Source organism: Carya illinoinensis, chromosome 9 (assembly GCF_018687715.1).
Source record: "Carya illinoinensis cultivar Pawnee chromosome 9, C.illinoinensisPawnee_v1, whole genome shotgun sequence".
Lineage (NCBI taxonomy): Eukaryota > Viridiplantae > Streptophyta > Magnoliopsida > Fagales > Juglandaceae > Carya > Carya illinoinensis.
This window is the reverse complement of record NC_056760.1, coordinates 40,586,550-40,605,335: the sequence shown is the minus strand read 5'-3', so window position 1 is coordinate 40,605,335 and position 18,786 is coordinate 40,586,550. Positions and strand designations below refer to the sequence as shown.

General features: G+C 36.7%; 3 protein-coding genes across 3 annotated transcripts; all 3 read left to right on the top strand.

Moving 5' to 3' along the window:
- The first annotated feature begins 6,817 nt into the window (after positions 1 to 6,817).
- On the top strand, positions 6,818 to 7,596 carry LOC122274984 (18.1 kDa class I heat shock protein-like). Its single transcript, XM_043083874.1, has one exon. The coding sequence runs from the start codon at positions 6,929 to 6,931 to the stop codon at positions 7,484 to 7,486; it is 558 nt and encodes a 185-aa protein (XP_042939808.1). The 5' UTR covers positions 6,818 to 6,928; the 3' UTR covers positions 7,487 to 7,596.
- Positions 7,597 to 8,900: 1,304 nt separating this feature from the next.
- Positions 8,901 to 10,079, top strand: LOC122274985 (copper transporter 6-like). The gene has a single exon (XM_043083875.1). It carries the CDS (start codon positions 9,414 to 9,416, stop codon positions 9,855 to 9,857), a length of 444 nt encoding a protein of 147 aa, XP_042939809.1. The 5' UTR covers positions 8,901 to 9,413; the 3' UTR covers positions 9,858 to 10,079.
- A 435-nt stretch (positions 10,080 to 10,514) lies between these two features.
- On the top strand, positions 10,515 to 18,407 carry LOC122275638 (protein FAR1-RELATED SEQUENCE 5-like). Its single transcript, XM_043084780.1, has 7 exons — positions 10,515 to 13,804; positions 13,890 to 15,994; positions 16,077 to 16,417; positions 16,496 to 16,622; positions 16,897 to 17,020; positions 17,868 to 17,998; positions 18,134 to 18,407. Exons 1-3 carry the CDS (start codon positions 13,669 to 13,671, stop codon positions 16,137 to 16,139), a joined length of 2,304 nt encoding a protein of 767 aa, XP_042940714.1. The 5' UTR covers positions 10,515 to 13,668; the 3' UTR covers positions 16,140 to 16,417; positions 16,496 to 16,622; positions 16,897 to 17,020; positions 17,868 to 17,998; positions 18,134 to 18,407.
- Positions 18,408 to 18,786: the final 379 nt, after the last annotated feature.

The window sequence follows — 18,786 nt, the reverse complement described above, 5'->3', positions numbered from 1 at the left end:
TTTTAAAAATTAAATTTGAAAATTTTGAAAGATGATTGATTGTCATCTTTTGCATGTGCATGCCTTGATTAAAGGGTTGAACTTTGAAAATATTAAAGATGATTGATTGTCATCTTTCACATGTGCATGTTTTATTTGAATATTTTCAAAAGTGATTGATGCTTTTTTAGACTTATACAAAAGGTAGATGATTTTGTTTGAAATATTTGAAAAGTAAAGTGTGCTAATTTTGTCATATGCAAAAAGTAAAAGATTAGGTTTGAATTTTTTGAAAAGGAAAGTGTGCTCATTTTGTCATATGTCAAAAGTAAAAGATTATGTTTGATTTTTTTGAAAAAGTGAATGATGTTGTCTTTGACAATTGAAAAAGAAGAACTTTTTATTTGAATTTTTTGAAAAAGTGAATGATGTTGTCTTTGACATGTGAATCTTTTTAAATTTGAATATGAAGTCTTATATGCGTATAAATAGATCATTTGAGAGCTTCACATTTATAACACCAAGAGCATACAACATTCATTCAAAACTTTCATTCTCTCTTCTCTAAGCATTGAGCATTAATCTTTGTTCAGTTTGAGAGATATAGTTTGCGTTGTATTATTCTTATTTCACTCATTGAGGAGTGTTTTCTGATAACCTACCCACTATCAACTTTTGTATCAGAAAAAGGGTGTGTATAACCCTTGTGCGTGTAGAAAGTATTCTACACGGAGAATAGTTGAATCACCACGTGTAAGGTGATTGCAAGTGTAGAGGGTGTTCTACACGGATCCTTTGTAGCGGTGTTGTTGAAAGGTGTAATAGGTTTCTATCTCCACCTGAAGGAGGTTGAATAGTGAATTTGGGAATTCTCAAGGGGTAGCTTGAGGCGAGGACGTAGGCAGTGGGGCCGAACCTCGTTAACATACTGAGTTTGCTTCTCTTTTACCCTTACTCTTTATATTTATTGTTATTTCATATTTTGTTTATATTTTATATTATATATTTGATTTATAATTGTTATTTTTTTAATACAACTCAATTCATCCCCCCTCTTGTGTTAGTCATTTGGGCAACAGTAAGCATTAAGCGGTGCGGTGGGGGGGTGGATTGGGTTTCCAGAACAAGTTCAGTAAACAGTGCGTTAATAAGTGATAGATTCATCTTCGAGAATAAAATTCAGATTAACGATTTTGATGGACGAAAGAGATTTTAAAAATGTATATAAGGGCAAAATAGGAACATAAATATTGTAACAAAAATTACTGTTTATTCCAGGATTGACGCTTTTATATATAAGAAGATATGGAGAAACATTGTGTTTGATTTTAAATTGTGTCATTTTTAATCACATATGTTACGTAGTATTTTTAAAGCGGTTATCGTTTAAATGATTAATTTATAAAACCACTTAGATGAGTCATATCAATAAGTGTGAATGGAAGATGGGATTTTTTATAAAAGAAAAAAAAAGTATATTAATCATATATATTTATAATATATATTTATATAACGTCTAAACTATGTACACTTTGGACTAAGTTAAAAGAGCTGCATATTAGCAAAAAAGAGTTAAGTCATGTTCAAACAAAACGACAACTAAACAACTAATTCTAACAATTAATGATAAACAATTTTATATGATCAAGTACTTGTAATAGCTAATTTCTCATTATAAAAAGAAATAATATTTACAGTCATAGAGTGCGTAAGTATGCGCACTCATCTTGAAAAAGTAAATAAATACAGATTCTACATGAAAATTAAATTTTTAATAGTAAACCTCACTATTTTTTAAAATAAATATACAATAATTACACAACTCATGACTGTATCTAATATTTTATTCAAACATTAAAAAGCAACTAGTCTAAGAGGTTGAATTATTTTGTATAAAAGCTTTTGCACACAAAAAATAACATGAAAAGTAGATGAAAGAGATGAACAACATTAGCAGCCGTAGCAAGCCATTGATTTCAATGGACTTTGGGTAGAAAACCAACCCCCTCGGCGTGGATTTTGGGTAAAACTGCCGCCAACCGATGAGAGGGAAATGGTGGAGCAACCGACTGTAACTGGTTGACGAGGAGGAGAACAACCGGCCGTAATGACTCCGGCGGTTCTCTGGCTGTTCACAGCTAGTTCGCAATTCCCCTTGCCTGCATCGTTCGTCTGAGAGAGTGGAGAGAGAGAGAGAGAGAGAGAGAGAGAGAGAGAGAGAGAGAGAGAGAGAGAGAGAGAGAGAGAGAGAGAGAGAGAGAGAAACATAATCGAAACAAGGAAGAAGATGATGACATATAATATCTAAACGACATCGTTTGGTTTAATACAAACAGCGTTGTTCTACTTATTTTTTTTTCACACCTTATGGATAAAACAACGCTAATTGGTTTAATAACAAACGGCGTCATTTAATTTGTATCTAAAACACAAATGCTGTAGTAAAACGACCATGTTCCACTAAAACTTAAGTGGAATGGCGTCGTTTTACTCTAGCATTATTTAAAAAAGAAAAATGTATTATTATATCGACCGGTTCAGCAGTTTGAGTCGGTCTTAAATCGCAACCAAACTGACAATAGTCGGTTTTGTTTAAACTTTACAGCCTACCGACCGGTTCCTTGGGGGTTCGACTGACTCCAGCCTCCAGCAGCTGGTATGAGTCAGTCATTGCCGGTTCCACGGTTTCTTGTACACCCCTAGCCCAACGTACTTTTGAGTCATTGAATTGATGCACCCATAACAAGTAGTGTGTTGGTACGTCAATTTATGTGTGTAACAAAACTCTATATATGTAATGCGAATATATGTCCATGCTAATATACCAAGTTTTTTCTTTTCTAGTTTTTAAGAGGAGAAGGCTCCAATGTTTTTAATCATTTATGTTGATGTCACGTTTTGTAGCCCGAGCGGTTCCACGTTAGCCAAACTCACGAGGCTTGCAACAAGGAAGAAGAGTGGGCTCCATCGGGGTGTACAGAAAACCGCCAGACGCCAGAACCGGCCGACACCAGTGAAGAACCTGTCGGCAGTCAAGTGAAATACATACGAACCGACATCGGCTGGTTCGGTTTCGATTTATCTGTGTAAAAAATTGCTAAATCGACTGACTGGTTCATATATATATTTTTCTTTTTATACATATATAGAAATGACGCCGTTTCACTTAAATGAGTGAAACGACATTGTTTTAGGGCCTAGAAGTTAAAAAAAATATATAGTGTTTCAAAATGAATTAATAACCCCCTTCACCCCTCTTCTTCTTCCCCACATCATCTTCTTCCTCAGTTGCTCTCTGCAATTTTCTTCTTCTTTCATGGCAAGCGACGACACAACGCGGATGCATTCTTACTCAATTCCTCCTCCTTCACAGTAAACCAAAGACCGCACCGACGTACGTCGAGACCGATATGATCGGTTTTCTCTCCCCTAACCCACGATTTCGGTCGATGGTGTTGGCTCATGGTAGAAGTCAGTGGTGTCTCGGTTTGGAGCTGAAACTGACGCTGAACCCATCGATGTATAGCCCTAGGCTCCGATGAGGCCTAGGGTTCCTCCGATGCCAAAGTCAATAAGAGTATTTTGGTGAAGAAAGTGGTGAGAGTTGATAAGCAAAAGAGTTAAGAGAGCTTCCCCTTGGGTGGATCAACTGCGGTATTTATACCTAGCTTGGACTCGGCTACTGACGGAGATCATGGTGTGTTAGATCGTGCTTAGGTCAGACTTGCTGCCACTCTCCTGCCATGGCAAGGTGTCAGGCTGAGGTTGTGTCGTCCTAGGGTACCTTAGGTAGCACGTTGTTGCTTCTTTAGGTTCTTTGACATAAATTAAACATGGTGTGTCTTCTAGCCTGGTGCGCCCATGACCAGACATGCCCATCCCCCTATGCTCTATGAAAGTTGTCTGTTATGTACCTTTTTGCAAGGCTCGGTTGTCCATCGAGGTCCCAGGCAACCGCTACTTGTGGTGGGCTTTTCAATTGAACCGGGCCCAATGCTATGGCCTCTTTAGATGAGGAGGCGCGCCATGGGCTCCATACATGGCCTTCGTCTCGAGCCCTTGGTCTACTTAGATTTCTAACTGACTGGCCTGGGGCCTTCTCGCTCCCTGTGGCCTGATCCTATTGGGCCTGGACCCATTTCCCCTCACAATTTCTATTTTCTAGAGCTGTAAAGTGTTAGCTGCCTCTAATTATTTGGCGAAACGATAAGCTAAATCATTACCTTATCATAAATTTCATATATGATAAGCTTCCATATCATAAATTTCATTTGATGACGGATGAAGCATTAATTGTAGAATATCCTCCCCAGCAGTGAAGTATTTTCAAGAAGGTCATATGCTTTTTTTCAACCAAATAACATAGAAGAGAGTTGTTTCCACCACCAAGTATGGAATAGCAAGTTGGTAATTGACTAATGAGTTGACCAGGTTTTAAAGAGGATATATAGTTCTGTAAAAACTACAACATAAACGTGTAGATCTTGCAAATCATCATGATTTTATGATCATGGGCTTGTTTTCGAGTACTTATGGGAGGGTCGGTCTCATGTGATAGTTAGCATTTACCATGTTATAGTAGCCCATTAGGGAATTAAGTAATATAATTTAAAAAATCTATAACCATGGACCGGTTTTATGGGTCTCGGGTTCTTACATTTTTTTTTTTTTGAAACAGAAAATCATTCTGTATTACCTCAATCTAGATCATTACAAAGTTTATCCTGAATTACAAAAGAGCTTATGCCCTCAGGCCCCCCTTCCATCCAAATAACCTCATCATCTACATCTAAACCCATTTTTGCCAAAGTATGAGCTACTCTATTGTTATCTCTCTTTGTTTATTGTATTGACCAAGTGTCTTTATTGTATAAATTCAATTTTATATCCTCAATTAACTGTCCATGCCATTCCCAACAATAACTCTTCCTTTTTACAAACTGTATAATTTCCAAAGTATCATCTTCGAAGATCACAGATGGTCCTTCACAGAGCATTTAACTCAGCAACAGCTGGAGTGCTGATTCCTACAACATGTTTGCAAAGTGACAACATCAACTCACCATCTTCATCACTCACTACAATCACCACCCCCATTCTTTCGTTAAAGCTATGACACATGCTAAAGGGGTATGAGACAATTTAATATTATTAAACCAAATCGAAAGAGTTAATTCTAACTGAAAACTTTACGGATCAAGATTTCTGACCATTTTTTAACCAATTTTGCTACAAGCAACCGAATAGCTAAACCGTGGGGGAATTGGCTTATGCCACGTCAATTGATATATTTAAAAATATATATAACACAGACAAAATGAAACGGAGGGAAGAATTCAGATTCCTCATTTCAGAAGCAAAAGAAGAAGATGGAAGACGAAGGGGAAAATCATGACTAAGATTTTGTGGAAAAATCTTGATGACTAAGAAATGAAGTAGTTTGTAACAATTTGTTTGGATGTCGAGAAAATAAAGAAAAATGACGCAATAGTCCGTATTAGTCTGTTTGGTTGCCAAGAAAATAGAGAAAAATTACAATCGACTGCAATAGCCTGTAACATTTTGTTTGGTTGTCGAGAAAATAGAGAAAATTCATGCAATAGTCCGTAATAGTCTGTTTGGTTGTCGAGAAAATAGAGAAAAAAAAATCACAATCAACTGCAATAGTCCGTAATAGGTTGCTTGGTTGCCGAGAAAACAAAGGAAAATCACAATCGAATATCCTATAAATATGATATTCAAGACAACAACTAGTAGATCTTGTGCATATCTATTCATAGGCTTTGTGTGGGTGTCTCCGTGTGCATGTGGTTGGAAAATAAATGGCTTCGATTTGGCACAAAAGTGATTGGCTTTGTTGAGTTTTGTTGATTATTTGTTAATTCAATTGTTTCATATGTTGAAAATCAAAATGAAATCAAATGGATGAAATAAAAGTAATAAAATAGAAGAATATTCTCATAAAGATGAAGGTGAAAAATGTAAGGAGAAATAGAAGATGGAAGGGAGCTCTGAAATAAAAATTCTATGTGCAGTCACTTTTGTGGATTCTTTTGTGTATTCTAGTGATATGATTGGTTGTGTATTAAAAAAAAATTAATCCAGCTAATCATATCAATGGAGTGTGCAGGGAGTACGTAAAAGTGACTGTATATAGTATTATTCGTTCTGAAAATGGAAGAAAATGGAGATTTCGAGTGGAAAGGTCGGAGACAAAGGAAATTCTGAAATGGGGGAAAAGGCAAAAAGACAAAGGGGAAGTGCAAGCGGCATCGTTTAGTATTTTACCATGTAGGATGCAGTTTCCCCACAGTTTGTTGGCCGATTACCTATAGAGTTTTTCTTTTTTAACTTAAATATTACTTATAATCTAGAGAGATAGATATATACAGTACAGAACAGTACGTGACAATATTGAGTTTAGTATGTGGACCACACTGAGTTTAATATTGGAGTCAGAATGGCCCACATATCGTTTAATTATGTTAAATATCATCTCTTTTCGTAGGAGCTAATATTTTTACGAGGAATTAATTAAGAGAAGCGTGTGTGTGAGTTAATGCCTTCCAGCAATAAAGGCTCACGGACCCATGGATCCTCGATCGCTCAAATATTGGACCATCGAATAAAAGCAAAATCTTCAATACACGTACGCACGCGTGCGAGCTGGCCCTTCAAGAACAACATAAATGCGCATGCAAAGGAATTAGAAGCGCGCATCAATTCCAATAAGATATATTCCCGTCCCGCATGCATGCACCCAGCTAGCTTGATATTCTTTCCTCATTGCGCATGCCTTTAATTTCTAGCCTTTCAATGAAGGAGATGCCTATACGAACACCATGGACGACACACCAAAAACCTACCCGAATCCACCATACAAAAAAATGCTCCATGCATCCTTGATTTGATTATTCTATATATAAATACAGCATCCTCCTTGTACTGCATGCAGCAAACGTCCCTGAGGCTGTCCAGTGTACTGTACTTTCAGCATTATTTCTCATTACCAAAACAACCAACAAAGTCGATATATTATATAATGTCGATCAATATTCCTAATAGCGTCTTTGGTGGTCGCTTATTTGAACCTCTGAATCTTGAGTTTCATGATTTCACAAGCTGTCTAACTATACCCCAGACTTCCTTCCCAAACGAAACGACGACATTCGTGAGCGGTAGGGTTGACTGGAAAGAGACCCCAGAGGCACACGTGCTGAAGATGAATCTTCCGGGGCTCAAGAAAGAGGAAGTGAAGGTGGAAATAGAGGGGAATAGTGTCCTCTGCATTACAGGCGAGAGGAATATAGAGAAAAAAGAGAAGACGGAGAGGTGGCTGCGTATAGAGCAAAACAGCGGCAAATTTGTTAGGCGTTTAAGGCTTCCTAAGAATGGAGATGCTTGTAAGGTCAGAGCTTGTCTTGACAACGAAGTACTTACTGTTATAGTTCCTAAGGAGGAGACCAAGAAGAAGCATCTTCCCAGATACATTCCTATTTCCGGCTGAAAGTTTTGGTACTTAATGACTTTAATTTTCTGATAATTTGATAAAATAAAGCACTGTGATCATGTAAACGATCCATCCTATGCTAAATCTCATAACTGATCATTAAGTAATTATAGCGTGTCATATTAATTACTGAAGCAACGCATCATGTGGTGACTCCATTATATATATATATATATATATATGTATTATGAATGTCTCTGATTCTAAACTTGATATATATATAGTTGAGACAGGTCCATCCTCTCCATCCTTTACTTTGAGGGATGCATTTTAAATGACTTCGAATTTGTTGCAATTAAGTGGGTTTGTTCCCTGATCTCCACAGGTACTGTTGCGTTGATTTTAATTAATATATATACTTAATTATGATATATCTAGTTGTAAATTATTACCAATTAATTAACCAGCTCTAATTTTGAACTTTTTGTAACAAGACCCATGAGTTTATATTTTCACAAATCATAGGCTTAAAAGAGTATTTTAAATAACTATTTGATTTTATCTAAATCTATCAGTTTGTAAGTCTTTATAAAACCATCTTATATGTTAACATCAAATGTTGAATCAGTTTTCTTAGTAAACTTGGTTTGTTCATTAAGAGATCCCTTTTGGAGTTTATCTAATTGAATAATGCTCTTATGCTTCTCTAGTTATATCGCTCACTTTGCTTTCATTGATGTGTGATGTCATGTGGTTTATTAAAAGAAATTAAAATTACAAATATAAAAAAAATAGATAAAATTTAAAATTTTAGTCATCCTCTTCTGTATTATCCACTTCTGTATTTGTTTAATTGGGTACGTAATAAGAAGAGTTATAATATGCGAAAATTATAAATTCAGGAAAATTTTAAAAAGTAGAGTGTAGCTAGCACCGTGTGGAACGGAACCCAATATTGGGCCAGTCTCTTTTGCTTGGGCTCCGAGTCCTAAATTTAATCCCATGTTTCCAACCCCAACAGGGGGTCTAGTACCGTCAGATGTTGCTGAGTAAATGGGCAGACCCAATTTGATTCGGCTAGTTGGTTTAGGCCTTTTCTTTCTTTATTTTTACAGCCCATGGGTGTTGGATTAACAATACCGGTCCATCTAGCTCACTCAAATTAGATCATCCTATTCAATACTTAATTATTCTTTAGATAATGTTTCTTTTCTTTTTCCCAAGAAAGTAACAGATTGACGGTAGGTACCGCCGCCCGGTCGCATTGCGCAATATGTACGTGCCAATCACTCGCTATGCAGGTGCTGACATGAGTCATGACAAAATGCACAGTTCTATTAATTAAAATATATATATTTTTTTTGTTTATTGTTTAGAGATCTTTTCCTTTAAGAAAATGATAGGCCACCGTTGAAGGCTCTCGCTGGTCTTATTTTATTTTTTTTTTAATTTTTTTTTTAATAATTAAGAATTTTTTTTAATATTATTATAATTTTTTTATATTTTTTTAAAATGTTTAAAAATATTAAAAAATAATTTAAAAAAAAAATTAAAAAGATAAAAATTTTTTTTTATCTGACGGTGACTCCCAGCGGGAGCCACCAACGGTACCTGTAGTACCGTCCTTTTCTTTAATCACTTTACAGTTTAAAGTGACATTATCACTTAGAATCTGTTCACTTCCGTATGGGGATTGCTTGGAAATGAGTCATAGCACATTTCTGCACACTGCCGCCTCCTTTTACTGCACACTCCCCTCATTCGCTGTACTCATTCCTCCAATTTACAGCAATAAGAAATGCCTGCTTGCTTCCTCCATTTATATTACTGCTTATAAATGGGAAGGCAACATGGGTGCCAAACGACTGTGATCAGCTGCGGGAAATTCTCTTCTCTCTTCGTGGGTTCTTAAACCAACCCTTGCTTTCGTCTTTGAGCCAAAGTAGCCCCCATTTATTTCTTTATTTTCTATTGGTTTGTGATCATGGAGACTACCTCGCATCACAATTTCGGACCAGCTTTCAGCGGCACCGTCGGTGAGCACATACATCACCGGAGAATGATGATGCACATGTCCTTCTACTGGGGCCACAATGCCGTGGTTCTCTTCTCTGGTTGGCCGGGGACGAGCTCGGCGATGTACTTTCTGGCTTGGGTCTTGGTGTTTCTTCTCGCTGTGCTTCTCGAGTGGCTCTCCCGCCTTAACATTATAAAGCCCGGGACGAACAACTTGGCGGAGGGGCTGATGCAGACGGCGATGTACACGGTACGCATCGGTCTGGAGTACGTTGTTATGCTCGCAGTGATGTCGTTCAACGTTGGGATTTTTCTGGCGGCGGTTCTTGGGCGAGCGGTAGGGTTCTTTGTTTTTGGGAGTCGAGCTTTTAAGAAGACCCCTGAATGTGAGGATCCGTCACGTACCAGTTGAAGTCGAAGGGGTTTTGAACTTTTGGGTTTGATCATTTTACATCAATTCCAACTTATGTTTTACATTTTTTTTTTTTTTTTTTTTATATTTTAGAGAAGTCCGAGAATTTATATTGACCTGGTTTTTCGCAATGACATAGATTTGATGCACCTTGCTGATATATGTATGGAGTTTTGTTAAATATAAGTGGAGTTTTATTAAATATAAATAAATTTACGTATCGATCTATGTGTTAATATTGTTGTTTGTATATTTAAATTTTAAATTGATATTATTTTTATTAAAGTTTAATTTTTTGATTAATTATATTAGATGAATGCGAATATTGATTCGTAGAATTATTTATAACCAGATTTTTCCAAACGCTGATCATGTGGATCAAAGTTGATCTTTATGTTTACATGTACCTAGCTAATTTTTATTTTGTTTGTTATCGACTAATATTATTAAGGAAAATGCCACTCTCATCAATTTTGTTTTTTCTTTTCGTAATAATTAAAGAAATATTTTTTAAAGAATTTGTGATTTTTTTAAATATTTGAAATATTTAAAAAAGTTGTTTAAAAAACAAAAAAATAATTCTATCGTTCGGTGAGAATTTTCAGTGGCTTATTATTATTATTATTATTATTTATTTTGATTATGATATTTAGTTATTGAAAAATTTTATTCTAAAGTATGTAGAATATATCTAATAAAATTTTTATATGATATAATTTAATTTCAATAAGTTTTGAATGTTACTAATTAAATCTAGTTTTTAGAAAATGTCATACGGTTGCTTTTTGCATTTCGAATTCCTCCCGCGAAACCCCTCCTACGTCGCCTGCGTGACACCGTCCTCCGCCCAACGCCACCGACGACGCCGGCTCTCCGACCAGAAACACCAAGCGACAATACTTTGCTCATACAGAGCCGGCGCTCATCGGGAAATCATTTAACAAGCAAACGGTGTATTTTTTAGATTGCGAAGACCCCCCATCTCTGGCCGCCGGCGTTGCTGATACGAAGGTAAAAAAATTTCAGAAAAGTGAACTTCTATATGGTTACGTTTATCGTGTACTTGGAGAGGTGAGTTTTGGGTTTTGTGAGATGGATATTTCGGATTAGGGCATGGAAAAAAAACAGTTTTTGCATGGCTTTTGACCTCTAGTTTCCACCTCTGTTTTCGACCTCTGTTTTCAAGCATCTCATTCATTGGGTTGTTTGATTGAAGCTGAGTATCTGTATTTCGAATAAATTTTTTGCATCTTTCTCACACATTCGTAATCGTTCGTTCTGCCCCTCTAAAGTTAGTACTGCTAGCTGGGTCTTCTGATAGTGCATAGTTTTTACATTGTAATGGAAATGCATGCATCATTCGTTAAAATAATGGGTAAGCTGTTCTTAGTTTTTGTTCAAAAATTTTGTCGGAGTTTTAGAGGAGTGGTGGGCTAAAGCTTGAACCTTAGCCATGATGGGCATAAGTGATACCTATAGCCTTTTTTTTTTCATTTTCAAGCTGCATGATCTTCAGTGTCCTCTACTTACAGAGCATGTAAATGCGAAGGAGAATGGACACTAAATATGACCATTTTGATGGAGTAGATGAACGTGGTATCTTTGGGGAATTGATTATCCTTTCTTTGAAAGTGGAAAAAAAAAATTGCAGTGCCTGGAAAACGTACTCTGTGATTTTTTCTATCCTCTGGTTTCTTTTACTCTCATTCATATTATTCCACAGACCCAAGGCCTGGGAATGGTGTGACTCTAACCTGCCAGCCTTGAAATATTCGGCTTCACAATGGTTCTAAAAATGAGCTGCTTAATTACCATTTGATTTACAGGAGTGAAGCGTGTGTAGATTTATGCGCTGCCCCTGGTAGCTGGAGTCAGGTATTTGTTAATGGAATGATTATCACCTGGCTGTAAACTATTTGTGAAAGTTTATATTTTACATAAGAATTCATATGAAATCTCTGTGATGGGAAAAATAAAATTAGTAATTTTGCTTGAGGGAACTGGAAACCAGACTGAATTATAACAGTCAACAATCAAATGAATTCTGAATTATAACAGTCAACAATCAAATGAATTCATTGATGGTTTTATTATTATTCAACAATGGCTTTATGTAGCCGTACCTAATAAAATAAAGAGTTGTAGAAAACAAGTAGTCTACTACTCAGCAATTCCTATCCACCCAACAACTCATAGCATGTCAATTAAACTAAGCAATCAACGGCCTTGATAACTTCATTATCACCCTTATTTGAATTTTATAAAAAACAAGAGACTAAAGAACAACTACATGAAAACTAATTAAATGCAAAATGAACTATAACATCTTCATTCTGTTTATTGTATTTTTTGGTGTATCAAATGGGCTAGTCACGAGGTTTATAATCAATTTGCCACTGTTTTGGATGAGGTAAGCTTTGCATTGACATGAGTTGGTTATGAAATTATTCAAGAACTACTTCCATTCATGCAAAATTCACAAGCAATTATATGAAGATTGTCCATGGTTGTATGTATAAAAATTGAAAAAGGTCTGTAATAATTTCTCTGATCTTTAACTCAAAGGCATCTTCTCTCCTTGCTAAGAAAGGAATTGATGTGAGCTTGTGGGTTGAAGACCTATATTAGTGCCCGTGACTAACTTACAAACTTAGGGAAAAAGAAGAGTTTGCACTATTAATTGTTTAGAGTATGTAAATTTCGTTTACCAATTTACCAATACAAAAATTCTTTTGTAATTATATGAAGATAAATTCTTTGTAGGCAACACCTATATGCATGTGAAGGAAACCCTGGGTAAGCATTACTTTGATATTATTACGAGTCTGTTATATGGACATTCTGATGCAAAGTGCAATTGCTCCCTAAATACTTTCACAAAATTTATATATAAGGTGATTAAGCCATTTTCTACACTACTTGAAAGAGCCTAATTTCCTGATTTTCTGGGGAGAAGAATGGAATATATGTGCTTTCAATTTTTGCTAATTTCGGTGAGAAACATGGAAATTCCAGGCCACTTGCTTTTTGGAATGTGCTTTCAGAATTTTCAACTGCATGCAGCCAGTTGCTGTTTTTCTTGTTGTCTTCAAGTCCACTGAAAGGGCTTTATCCTCTTTAACTGGTTAGAACTGTTTGCAACACGAGTTCCATCTTGGATTTGTTCTTTGAGTGCATATCTTGATTTTGAATCTGTGAAATTATTTCTTTCTTTTTGATAGGTCAGAGAGATAAACTTAGAAATGATTAATAACATCCAAATACACAGGGTTAGATATTTGTCCTTATTTCTAGGTTGCATGAATAACTATCTTTTAAAAAAACCTATCTGTAGCAATAATATCTCACAGTTTTTTGGATGTGAGATTCTATATTAATTGTCAGACTTTAATGGGAATTTTTTTTCTTTTGTGGCTCGCCTTTAAAGCCTCGGAAGACTGACTTAAATTTAGTGTAATGGGGGAAGAGGAAGATAGAATTGCACGTAAACCTTCGACGGCGACTTCACAACCATTTTACACGCATCAGAATGTAATTGGAAATCCAAATGTCGACCATGTGAGTAGGCTGGTTGATGTTATATTTTCTATTAAAGTGTGTATGACGTGCTCATGCATCTAGATAATTGCATAATGGCAGCATCCTCACGATACGCCCTACCCTCCGCCGAGTAGTTTGGAGGATTTCATTCGAGTTGAAGATTCATTTGGGGTATATTTGAGTTTGTTACCCAAATTTCAAAAATTTACATGTTAATTCATTTGTTTAAAGTAATTTAATTTTTGATGAACTTCAAGCTACTATTGAGCAGATGCCACCTTATACTCAATACCAATCGTCGAGTAATCTTGAAGACTTGAGGCAAGAAACGCCTCCTGCGTCGATGACACCAAATAGTGTAGAATCTGAATTTGAAGCAAATGTTGGAAGTTCCTATGATGCTGATGGTATTACACTATTCGATGCCAGAATATATATATTTCTCTGATTTAGTGTAATGATTCTAATTCATCCTTATGTTTCCATTCATAGAAATGTTTTTCGACATAAACGAAGATTTAGAGGGTACCACTGTTGTCCCGGATGATGAGGTACAAGTTGAACCACCAAGATCCGGTATGGAGTTTCACAGTGAGAAAGAGCTTATTGCCTACTATAAGCAGTATGCCAAACAAGAGGGTTTTGGTGTAAGGACACAGAGGACTAAAAGAGATGATGATGGGAGGCCTGTGTATGTGACCATTGGTTGTGCCCGTGCCGGAAAGTACTATCCTAAGCCAAACAGTAATATCTCGAAGCCACGGGCAACAACTAAAACGGGTTGTAAAGCGAAGGTGAATGCAACGTTGAACAAAGATGAGAAATGGGTTTTCACCACTATTGAAACTTCTCACAACCATATTACTGTGAGCCCCAAGAAAAGTAGACTATTGCGATCGCACAAGCATCTAGATGAATACAGTCAAAGAATCCTCGAGCTGAATGATAGAGCCGGTATACGAATGAATAAGAATTTTTATTCTCTTGTTGTTGACGCGGGGGGTTATGAGAATCTACCTTTTCAAGAGAAAGATTGTAGGAATTTCATTGACAAAGCTAGATATTTAAGGTTGGGTAAAGGAGGTAGCGATGCGCTTAATGAGTATTTCAAAAGAATGAGAGATCAGAATGATGGTTTTGTTTCTAACATGGACGTGGATGATGATGGAAGGTTACGGAATGTGTTTTGGGCTGATGCACGGAGTCGAGCAGCCTATGAGTATTTTGGAGACGTTGTATCCTTCGATACAACGTACCTAACAAATAGGTACGGTATGCCGTTTGCTCCATTCGTTGGTGTTAACCATCATGGCCAATCCATACTCTTTGGGGCGGGATTGCTATCAAGCGAGGACACACATAGTTTTGTTTGGTTATTCCGATCGTGGTTGGATTGCATGAGAGGTAGGGCGCCCAAAGCTATCATAATCGACCAAGATCGAGCGATGAAGAATGCGATTGCTACTGTATTCCCTGAAACTCGTCATAGATATTGTTTATGGCATATAATGCGCAAACTCCCAGAGAAGTTAGGATCGCACGCCAAATTCAACTATGGGTTGAAGACTGACATTCAGGCTTCATTATATGATTCACAAACCACCACAGAATTTGAGGAGAGCTGGGGTCAACTACTAGCAAAGTATGATCTGCTTGGCAACAATTGGCTTCAGTCTTTATATGAGGAAAGGTCGCTTTGGGTTCCAGTTTTCCTCAAGAGTGTATTTTGGGCTGGTATGAGCACAACGCAAAGGTCCGAAAGTATGAATGCATTTTTTGACGGGTATGTCCATGCTGGAACGACATTGAAGGAATTTGTCGACCAATTCGATAATGCTCTTAGAAAGAAAGTGGAGGTGGAGACAACGGCTGATTTCAACTCTAGCAACCAAACTATCCCATGCGTCTCCCCTTTCAACATTGAGAAGCAGTTTCAAAAAGTCTACACAAATGCAAAGTTTAAGGAGGTCCAAAGAGAGTTGATGGGCCTAATGTGTTGTAATTGTTGGCTGGTAAGCACACAAGGTTGCGTTTTAACATTTGATGTGTTGGATGAAATATCGTTTGATGCGCAAACCAAAAAAGTTCATTACTCAGTTTACTATAACGAAGATGAGTGTGAGGTAAAATGCACTTGTGGATTGTTTGAGATGAGGGGGATTATATGTAGGCACGCACTTAGAGTTTGCCAGTTGAAAAATATTAATGTGCTGCCAGATGTATATTTCCTAGATCGATGGAGAAATGACTTAAAGAGGCATTACACATTAATCAGAAGTAGTTATGATGACCTGCGGGGTAGATCAGAAACACGTAATTACGAGCTTATGATCCAAAGATGTTCGAAATTAGCAGCAAAAATATCCTCAAACAATGACAAAGTCCATGCATTTCTGCACTATGTTGACGAGTTTGATAAAACATGTGAAGGTTCAATGTGTGAGTCGACATTCCAATCAACTCTGGCCAACCCAACGGTGGTGTTGGATAAGGGTAAAAAGATTTTGAGCCCTAACGTCGTTCGAGGGAAAGGGAGACCTCCAAGTAAGAGGAAGGTTCCACCCGTGGAGAAAATGACAACAAAGAGAAAAAAACAGGTAATAGAAGATGAGACACGTTGCCTACTTGATATTTAAAAGTTCTAATGCTAATATATGAAAATGTGTCCCTGGAACTTAGACTTGCAGGAAACTGTTGGTAGATGAAAGTGAATTGGGTGAGAGGCCGGCCACTCAACCCTAACCAAGTTTATTTTGAAGAAGGGTGGTAGTAACGACTCTGTAATACATGTGTCCATTCATTTAGATCTTTATTATATTTAACAATTTTTTATTAGCAGAATTTGATGGGTTTTCAATCTCCTGCAGGTTGTTCCTGTTGATGGCAGTGAGAGTCTCCTTGGAGACGTTGTTATATGGGTGTTGGTGTAGCTGAGGGAGGAGGTTACATATCTTGATTGCCCTTTGGACAAGTGAGAGTGACATTAAGCTTTTTATATTGGGTGGTGGTATCTGCATAAGGTTGCCCTTATTTTGGTTTTTCTATTGAAGATATTTGCATGTGGGAAAACCTTGATAACAGATACCTTTTGTTTTCAGGAACTGCTGAAAGCTCAAAATTGGTTTTATACATGTTGCTGGGCGTTACTTTGCCCAGACTCAGTCCAAAATTAGCACATATGGCACTTGATATCACAAAAATAGACAAAGCGGATGTTAGTCAAAGGTTAGAACATGATTACGGAATTTTATGAATTACTGCAAATACAAGACCGTCTCCTTGTGAATATCTATATTTGGGTTGTAGTAGTTACACTTTCAGGAGAAGTGTCATTTTGCTGAAAGTGGGCATTTGTGGGGGTGGGGCTTTTCTGCTGATGCTCCACAGCAAGCAGAGAAAGTTTTGCCATAGTTTTTAAATTACATAAGAACTACTTATGTTCAGCAGGTTAAATGTATCCTTATTTAAATGTTTTTGGATGGTGTATTTACTAATTCAGGATGGTGTTGGAGAAACAATAGAAACACTAAGGAAAGTCGGAATGGGTTTTGGATGTTAACTGGTGACAAGCAGAATACTGCCATACAGATTGCTCTTGTGGATTCTCATATGTATTTCCCCAGGTAGTTCTTCTCATATGTATTTCTTTTACCGTCTAATGGCATTATCCCTTATTCTTAGCAATGTTAGAGTTGTTTGCTTTAAGGAATTTTCATCTATATGTGTTGGAATGGGAGAAGCTTAGATTTGAAGTATCAAGCACCATGCAATTTATGCGTTTCATGGCTTGACCTGCTGACTTTAAATAATTCCTTGTCTCTACTTGGGTCCATCCATCTATCTATTTGACAAATGCCCAATGGATATGTTAGTTTTGATGCTGCTGACTTTATTGATCTGCTGAGTTAAGCCATGTTAGTTTCATGGCTTGCCCTGCTGATTTTATTGATGCTGCCTTTTGGAGCACCTTGTGTAGCCAATAGGTTGAAAAAATTCTGACAGTATTCTACTTATGTCGTAACTTAACAAGCAAAGTGATATGTTAGGAGGTATAGCATCTAAGGTGTATCAGTCACTAAAAAGGAAAAGAGATGGAGATTATTAGTTCCAGTTTTCAAATCAAAGGCATGAGTAAATATCAGAATCTGGTTGCTATATATTTATTATGCATCACTAGCAAGAGCAGATTGGCAGTGAGAGATTTAAAAGTAAATTATGGCATATTCGGTGGGGACTACTTGATTGCTTGATGGGCTTTGTAAGTATTCGTGAATATTTGGCTTTGTAAGTATCTTCATATATTTGGCTTTGTAAGTTTCAAGATCATATGAAAAAATACAACCAAGTAAGCTTGATGGGTCCTTAGTAGTCTGTTATGGGTCAATTGTAATATTTTCATATATTTGGCTTTGTAAGATTATTCAGCAGTATATATATCATGTTAAAAAACATGGTTAATAATTCTTTCAGGAGCAATAAAAAGGGGGGGTATTCTAAAACTTATTCAAGCCATCTTGAAGGCCACTGCCACACCACATTTTGTAGAGTCCTCCAGATTTCCAGCTGCTGTGTCTAGGCTGAAAGGGAAATTTCTAGCAATTGTGAGTCCTACTGATGGAATAGATACTGCTAACTTCTACGAACTCGGCTGAGATTTAGCTTCCTTGTTTTATGATACATTTAAAAAAAAAAAAAAACTAATTTATTAAACTAATCAAGAACTATGTATTTTGTAGTTGGATGAATCTGTGAGAAGCAGAAAGCATCACATATCTTACCATCCGGCTGAAGTTTCCAGTTAAGAGGAAGTTGTCCACGAGCTGCACTGAACTGAGGATGTAAATCTCAAAGATGCTGATCTTGAATGGTTGATTTTATGTCCATTCGTTGATGTGCAATTTGATTGTAATTTGTATATATTCGATTTTAAGACTGATTGTACGAATTTTATTGTACAGTCCAATGGATATGTATTAAAGTCTGAACTTGTATAGCAGGAAAATGGAGACATATTCGATGGCTGTTCTTGTAATGAATCTATGCATTGTGAATGACTAATTACTTTAAAGTAGACTTTTTATCTACATCTTATAAACTCGATTCTACCATATCCACCCATCCACAAATAGAATGTGGGACAGGAAATGCCCTGATGATGAGGTAAAACAGGAGAAGTGAGATCGGGATTTTATGAATACGAGCATGCTAGTTTTGCCATAGTTCTTGTGCCCAATGCAGCGGCACACTAATCTGTCAAATGAGATCATGATGCAAAGTGAATATATTCAGTGATATACTTGGGATAATGATAACCTTCTCCAAGCACAAAAGTATTTTGCCTTGCCCTTCAAATCAGACTAGGATCAGCAAATAGTGCAAAAAACACTTT